The following is a 7,985-nucleotide window of genomic DNA, read 5'->3' on the forward strand; positions in this document are numbered from 1 at the left end:
GGTTTAAGGCTATTGCACACTGGCTTCACTGTTCACACCTTTTATTAAACAGGTTTTCACCTGTGGAACCAGGATCTAAATTAATTTCTGGGTAATCCACAGCATTCTTACACACGGAGCATTTAAAAAAAAAAAAAACACCCACATGCTTTTGATACGACTCTGGAAACACAAATCACAATGCGCTGCAGGAACCATCACCCCGGGGCAAAGTTCCTGGACATTAGTTCTTGGAAAATGAAAGCCACTGAGAACTTTTGATGGAAAAGCAGCTTATGAGACACACGCTTCTTATTCAAATTTGAAACGCGGAGTATCAGCATGACTGCAAACTTGTCTGTCCAGTGGGAGCTCACCCCCTGTTTATATGTGCTGCAAGTACACATGGACATTCTCCCACACATGCACGCACTCTTTCTCACAGACACTCCGCACTTGCTCACATTTTGTGAACGTGCAGAGAAACACTCGGCTAGATGACTGCGAGTACGCGTCCGATTCTGCTGGATGAGGTGCTGGATCTACTGTCAGGAAAAAAACTCCCGGAAGAACCATTTAGCTTTCTGTGGATTCTGCTGTTCAGCTGCTCTCCTGACTGTCAAAAGAATTCATTTGCTTTTTCTCAGTCCGCTGAGGAAAGCTACAATCTCTTTATTCAGTGCACACATGATAGTCACTCTTTTGTTTTATTCTTCCAGACTTGATAGAGGGAGCACTGGAAAAAAAAAAAAAAAAAAAGTGCGAGAGACAGTCTGAGAGAGAGACCAGTCAATCAGGTTCTGGTTTGACAGGCTCCATGTCTTTACTTAATGACGCATATGGTGGTAACACAAAACGGCAAATGAACCGTTACTTCTCTGCTTCCCGGGCCTCCCGTCGCAACTGTATTCATCATGAATACTTGATTCATACGCTGAAATCTGAATTCTAAGCAAACGCACGCTCAGAGGGGGGGGGGGAGAAGGGAAGAAAAATGTAATTTAATTTTGTGAGATTTGTCATCTTAGACAAAAGAGCCTCATCTTATCACAAACACGATTAATCCAAGGACTAAAAGAACATTTGCACATGTTCTGTTCAGGCTCATTAATACCTAAGCTCCTTGTTAATCTCTTGAAAAGGTCAAATTCAGCAGACCAGTGAATTTGCACTGCTCTGCTGGAGTCTCTGATTCACTGCACGTGTAGCCCCACCGTTTACACCTTCACATGGGTGGAAGTTAAAGCAAACTGAGAATTTGGAAACCCTCCCTAAACGTGTAATCATGTTCTGAGAGCAAATCCAGATTTTTTTTTCTTCTTGTGTAGTTGCTGCTGCCTTTTCTATCTCCCTCCCATTTTCCTAGCTTCTAAGTGTGCGTGCATACAAATGAGTGTACCAGCACAGTGTAACAAACATAATGAGAAGACGTCACCAGTCTTGTTTTTATATGGATCCTTGAAGCCATTTCAGGAAATGGGCTTTATTTATTCTTTAAAGAGTCTGTATTTTCCCCACATGTTGTCAACACCACCATCACCATCCGAACCAACATCATTATCATATCATACAAAATGGCACAATAATGTATCCATAACAACAAAAATAGAGACAAATATACAGACGGAGTCATTTTGTACAACATACTGTCGTAAAATACAATACATATCATGGGCTTTTAATATGTCTGTCTTTTATAAACATAAAAATATCAGTTCAAATGAAAACATGTTCGCATGTGGTGTTCAGCACTTGAAACCTCTCTCTGTGTGACGTCAGTAGTGAAAGTGTGGGTGGTGGAGGTTTTGAAAAGAAGATGCTGCACGTAAAGCTCGTCCTGGGAAAGCCTTTACAAGCAGTTACACCTACAGCATTCACAAGCTGGTGGATCCATGCACAATGGTCAGAGTGTTTTACACTTTATGTACAACATAGTAAAAAAAGAAAAAAAAAAGGAGTATGTACATAAAGATGGAGTCCATCATACGTATCTTCTGGTGTCCCTCCTGCACAGTATCTTTTTGAACGACCTCCTAAAGTCATTGTTGAAGATGGTGTAAATGATGGGGTTCAGTGCACTGTTGCAATAACCAAACCAGAAGAAGAACTTGAACAGGGTGTCAGGTACAGGACAGGACTGACACAGTGTCGTCAGCATGTACGTAAAGAAAAAGGGAAACCAGCAGATGACAAACACTCCAATGACCACAGCCAGGACAAAGGTGAAGCGTTTCTCCCGGTTCTGTCGGCCCTTCCAGCGGCTGCACTTGGTGCTCGGCACCCGCTTTTGGACCTCGCCGTCCCCCGGTTTGATTTGACTCAGTTTGGTTTTGCTCTTGGTCGATTTCTTTTTGATCGAGCATGGATTGTTCACTTTGTGGTCAGAGGAGGACGACTCCTCAATGTCCACCCCGTTGACCTCACCTTTCTCCTCATCAGTCCCTCCTCCTCCTCCTACTTCCTCCTTCAGCTCGATGTCCCGTTCACCGTTCAGCTTCTCGTGGCACAAGCGGTCCTCAGCGTCGCCCACGCCGTTCTCTTTCTGGTTGCCGGCATGGATGGTGGGCGTCTTCGGTAGGTCCTTCCGCTTCCGGTCTCCCGGTGGAGCCCGCGTCCTCTTTTTGGCGATCTGGTAGATTCGCACATAGACCAGCACCATGATGATGCAGGGCAGGAAGAAGGAGCCGATGCAGGAGGAAATGACGTACCATTTGTCATTATTAATCTCACACACAGGGTTGTCTTTGTTGTTTCCCTTGTCCATGCTGATTAGAGGTGGGAAGGAGATAACCGCCGCAATGACCCACACAATGACGATGATGCACTTGATGCGTCGTGGCGTCCTCTTCAGGTTGTACTCGATGGCCTGTGTGATGGACCAGTAACGGTCTAAGCTGATAGCACAGAGGTGGGCGATGGAGGCAGTGCAGAAAAGCACATCAAGTGCAAGATATATATCACACCACACCTCGCCAAAGTACCAGTATCCCATGAGCTCATTGGCCAAGGAGAAAGGCATCACGAGGGTCGCCACCAAAATGTCAGCTGATGCCAGAGACACCAAAAATAAGTTCTGTGGAGCTCGCAGCGCCCGACTTGTAAACACAGCAATGACCACCAGCACGTTACCAAACACTATCAGCAGGATCATGATCCCCACCAGCACCGTGAGCGGCAGGGATATCTGCCAGCTGTACGGAGCCACTTTTGCAAAAGTCTGGTTGGTGTCGTTGTTGGGCTCCATTGGAGCAGATTGGCCCACTTCCTATGTGAGTTTACCTGAGGTTAACAAGTATCATCCACCAGGAAGGACAGAGCCAGCAGCTCACCGCAGGGCTGAGAAAGGAACTGAATCACTCCTCTGAGGCTCTCCCGGATTTTTCCCTTTCATCGTGCACTGGCTCCTCAAGGATTAAGCCCTTGTTGTTTATAAGGCTGTCAGTTCATCTGGAAATATAGCAACAAGAGGGAAAAAAATCAGACCCTTCAATGATATTAATAGTATTTATGTGACATGCCTTTTACATAATTACAAATAAAATTACCTCAGACGTTAAGTGAGCATTCGAACATAGACAATAATAAGGGAAAAAGCACTGTAAAGAGCAAATATTCTTACCTGAGGCAGCGAGCAGTGACACAACCTCTCCAGTGCCAGAGACGCACGGGCATTAAAAAACTGTCAGCGGGTAACTTCTTTAGCCAGATCAATGGCCAGCAGAGGAGATCCATGTGTCGGATGAAGCGTTTCCTCTGTCTCTCCCCGCACAATGATCTCTGCACTGCATCTAGTTGTGCTCAATAGCGGACCTAATAGAGCGCTAATCACGTTATCCCGGGCGCTGCCGTGCTTCTGTCTGCGTGTGGAGTTTCTCTCTTCAGTGTTCACCAGTGCGCCACTCCCTCTCTTTATAGCCCGCACGCTGCAAAAAGTGTCCCGCACACCGGGTCACTGTGCGTCCGCCGAGTGTCAACACTCACAGTTTGCCGTGTTTGTCTGGCAACATGTGACACTGCAGACAGAAACAGCGGCAGGAAGCTCGATGAAGGGATTCCAGGAGGGGAAGGACCACCAGGAATAAAGAATTAGGCGTCACAAATAATGATCATCATAACAGAATTTACTCCTGCAAACATGTATTAGACACATAATTCTGAGTTATAATGTGGTCCAGCATGATAAGAATTTAAATTGCTTGTTGTATTTATTGTGCAGTGTGTTCAATAGGATGCCACAATCATGATAAAAGAAAGATATAGATTTAGCAAATACTTAATGAAATTCTGGATAATTCATGGTAAAGCAAGTGTTTTTTTTGTTTGTTTGTTTTTGTTGCACAAGTGTAAAAGTTGTACCATTTTTTTCTGTTGAAGCAACAAAACTGATCTAAAACAAGAAGGCACCAGTTTGCAGGTTTTGTCTCATCTACTTTGTTTTTTTCTTTTTCCTCACAGAAACAGCATTAAGTCAGAGTAAACTCCAGGACCTGTTGGGAGGACATTTTTTGCAGTGCAGCAGCTAGACTCTGTTGCTAAGCTGCAGCCAGAGCCACACCATGTGGAAATCAACAGAGGCATTTTATTACTTTGTCCAAACTTAATTTATTTAGTAGCCTTTTACACCTAATGCGAAACACATGAGGGAGTCCCCGACCTTTTGTCAGGAGCAGCAGACCTCCGACTGATTCTCAGGTCTGTGTTTGTCCAAAAGGACAGAGCTGATGAGCTACTTAGGGGTCGGCGGTACCGGCAGGTGCAGGATCTACTCGTCCTCTGTGTGCAGAGTCTTACAAATATTAACCTCTTGTTGGGGAGGCTTGGTGCGGAGGTGAGTTCAGTGATCACAGAGGCCTTTTAGGAGGCAGTGACAAGATTTTATTAAGTTAAACCCCTTGATTGTGTACTTGCAACAGTTAAACTGATGTTTGATGTCAAATGTTTAACTTAACCTGACACTTTGATGAATCTGCTCAGGGCTGTTTAATTAGATGATATGAACTTTGTGTCCGACTTGTTTACTTTGTCCACAGAAGTGAGATGTGGCAGGTCACTGCAAACATGCAACAGCTTCATAAACACATTTATGAAGAGTCTTTTTTTTTTTTGGTGCCACCATCATATCCATAAAGGTTTATTAGACCAATATTTTGTATTCAGTTTGTATGAAAGTACAGCTCAGTGTCATGATAGAGTGTATGAGTAACACAGCAAGTCATTTTGTGTTGTCACGGAGCTTTTTCTTTCTTTCTTTTTGACGCTTTTTCCTGTCACATAGCCTCAATAAACACCTTCTCCTTGACTTTAACTCCAACCTTAACTACTTTTAGCATCATTTGAATGCTGATGGTGCATGTTATTTATACGCAGTCCTATGAAATCACTTTGGAAATAAACCAGGAGTGAGCAGGACGGTGTGCAAGAATTTTCTATGTGTTAGACTGTGGGTGGCTTCAAAACTTACAAAAGGAAAAAAAAGAAAAAAGTCAAATAGTTACTGCTAAGCGTGACTAAAATGATACAGAACTGTGCATCTTTACTGAGATCTTAACTCATGGGCAGGTTGAGTTTTAACACCAGTGTCAGCCAAAATGAAAGAAGCATGTTTTCATAACTTTAACACAACTTTCCAACTTTAATTTGTTCCTCTGAAGCCAATGTTCCCCTGCAAACTCCACACAAAAGTCAGAAAAACTAACAGCCCTTTGCTAAATCTACTCAGCAATTTCTCTTTCTTTAACAGCTGGACTACACTCACAGTCAGTTTGCATCCTTTCAGCACATCAGACACTTCTTCAGGTTTTTATCCATCAAGGTCCAAACTCTCAGAGCCTCCTCGGAGACAACAAAAGCGCTGCTTAATGCACTTCTTGTGTTCCACTTTTGTGGTAAATTTAAAATCACTCCAGGAGCGGCAGCGTGAAAGAAGAAAACTCATGAAGAGCTGTAGGAGGATACGGTGTACCCACTGGAAGAAAGTGTTGTAAAGATCTCGACTCTGGTTGTGATTGGTGCTGCCAATTCCTCTCACACATGTTGTGTTGCTGCCAGTTCCTTAATAAAGTTTCAAAATGTAACTTGTTGGTCGTTATTGCAGGTGTTTTATGTTCTACTTGTGAATGAATGATGTGCTCAAGATTGCAAATCGGGATGAAAAACCGTCTTCACACTCCCAATCTGTATTTTTTTCTGGTAAAAGATTTTTTTTTTCTTCTCAAATCTAATTGAAAAGCTGAGGAGCACATTCATTTATTTCACATTTTCTGTTTGTTAGACCTTGATTATGTGTCTTGCACTCTGAAGTTTTTTTTTTTTTTTTAATTTATTGTTGAATACAATATTTGTACTTCCAGTTTGAGAATGCTTTATTGCAATTTCTAAAATATTCTCCTGGAATTTTTTTTTTTTCCCGAGAAGCCAATTTAATTTAATATATATTATAAGGAAAATAAAGACAGCTTAAAAGCCTCTTTGTCAGTATACATCATGTCACTCCAGCATGCAGACGTCTGTCCAATAAACGACTCTTCATTCACGCCCGTGCTCTTTTGTTCTGTGTTCCTCTTCACATCCAGCAGGTCAGCTGCTCCATAGATACCAGGAAATATTTGTATTGAAGCGTCTCTGGACCAATGCTGAGCTTCATCAGAGACATTTTTATGAAGACAAACGTGCCATTAAGCACCAAATTACATTTCAGTGTTTTATTTGTGCAATGAGACCAGAGTTATGGAGGTGAACTTTATTGCAGCTCAGATAAACCTGCATCGCCTCACGCCAGACAGAAGATTATGCCCTTGAAAATAATATTTCCAATACAGACTAAACTGCTCAACAATTGTCATTCATCTCTCTATAAAACTTCTCACTTCAAATGTGCTTTTGCTACTATCAGTGCAGCTTTTCTTTCGTGTGTGACATGTACCTGAGTCACCTGTTCCGCCGACAATTATGTAATCTTGCAGAAAATGCTTCTTAGTGGGTTATTAGATATTCTCCGTCCTTCGCTAATGATCACCTGTTGGAGCCGTAAAGCACCAAACTAGGTGACAAATGTGAGGAAGGCTTTTAACTGGAGGTGAGTGAATATTCAAAGCGCCCACCTGTGAAACACACACACACACACACACACACACACACACACACACACACACACACACAGGGCTCATATCAGCCTGATAACAGCGTCTGTCCTCCATCCAGCGGACCGACTGACTGTTTTTGGGTAAACAGTGCGTCGTGGCGCTGCTGGATGCATGAGGGCGCAGACAAAGCGCAAGGATACAGTGACACCTGTCGTCTCCTGCAAGAGCCTCCCAGCTCTGTGGGGGGAAAATAAATGATATATACTTATGAAGGTATGACAACTAAGAGGATGAGGAAGTGGAAGTCAGTGCGCTCTAGGTTTTTCTCTTGTTTGCGGGTTATTTTCTTCAGTGAAGACAAACGTGGTGCGAAGTGGAGTCTGATCTGTAACCGGACTGAACTCAGTGACACCAGATGAAACCACAGACTCAGTTTATGTGGAGCTGGCTTTTATAAAAAAGAAAAAAAAAAGAAAAAGCTTCGTGCAGAGCAAATCTCTCGGTATTGTGTTTGATTTAATACACATTAAAGGGTTGTTTGGACCGTCAGTAATGTTCAGACTTGTATTGACCAGCAGGGGGCGATGTTGCACTGATGAGAAACAGCTTCAGGTCGCTGATGGAGACTCTGGTCTCACTTCAGTGACCTGTAAATATAGAAACTTGCAATAAAAATACATGTGGACTACTGCACTCTTCACCACTTTTCAGTACATATTCTATATATTATACAGGAGAAAATAACTGGAAGTTAATCAGTGATTGGACTAAAATAGAATGTTTGACAGGTTGTGACAGCATTGCAACCAGAAGTGCATGTTCAACTAAAAATCAGGGACTTTTTAAAAATTTTCCTTGTTGGTTTACTGTTTTCCCCCCCCCATATTTTTTAAAATACTCAAAAATATCAATTCAATTTTAAAA

At 42.7% G+C, this 7,985-nt stretch overlaps 1 protein-coding gene across 1 annotated transcript; it reads right to left on the minus strand.

Annotated features, from left to right (window-relative positions):
* Nucleotides 1-1,419: 1,419 nt before the first annotated feature.
* On the minus strand, nucleotides 1,420-3,828 carry adra2a (adrenoceptor alpha 2A). The gene is made up of 2 exons (XM_008297802.1): nucleotides 3,599-3,828; nucleotides 1,420-3,426 (listed from the first exon to the last, which is right to left on the minus strand). The coding sequence occupies exon 2, from the start codon at nucleotides 3,221-3,223 to the stop codon at nucleotides 1,961-1,963; it is 1,263 nt and encodes a 420-aa protein (XP_008296024.1). The 5' UTR covers nucleotides 3,224-3,426; nucleotides 3,599-3,828; the 3' UTR covers nucleotides 1,420-1,960.
* Between the last annotated feature and the right edge of the window lie 4,157 nt (nucleotides 3,829-7,985).

Source organism: Stegastes partitus, unplaced genomic scaffold (genome assembly GCF_000690725.1).
Source record: "Stegastes partitus isolate 25-593 unplaced genomic scaffold, Stegastes_partitus-1.0.2 Scaffold1249, whole genome shotgun sequence".
Taxonomy (NCBI): domain Eukaryota; kingdom Metazoa; phylum Chordata; class Actinopteri; family Pomacentridae; genus Stegastes; species Stegastes partitus.

Excerpts from the sequence above, each read along its gene's own strand:
- adra2a (XM_008297802.1), bottom strand. The coding sequence starts at position 3,223 with ATGGAGCCCAACAACGACACCAACCAGACTTTTGCAAAAGTGGCTCCG.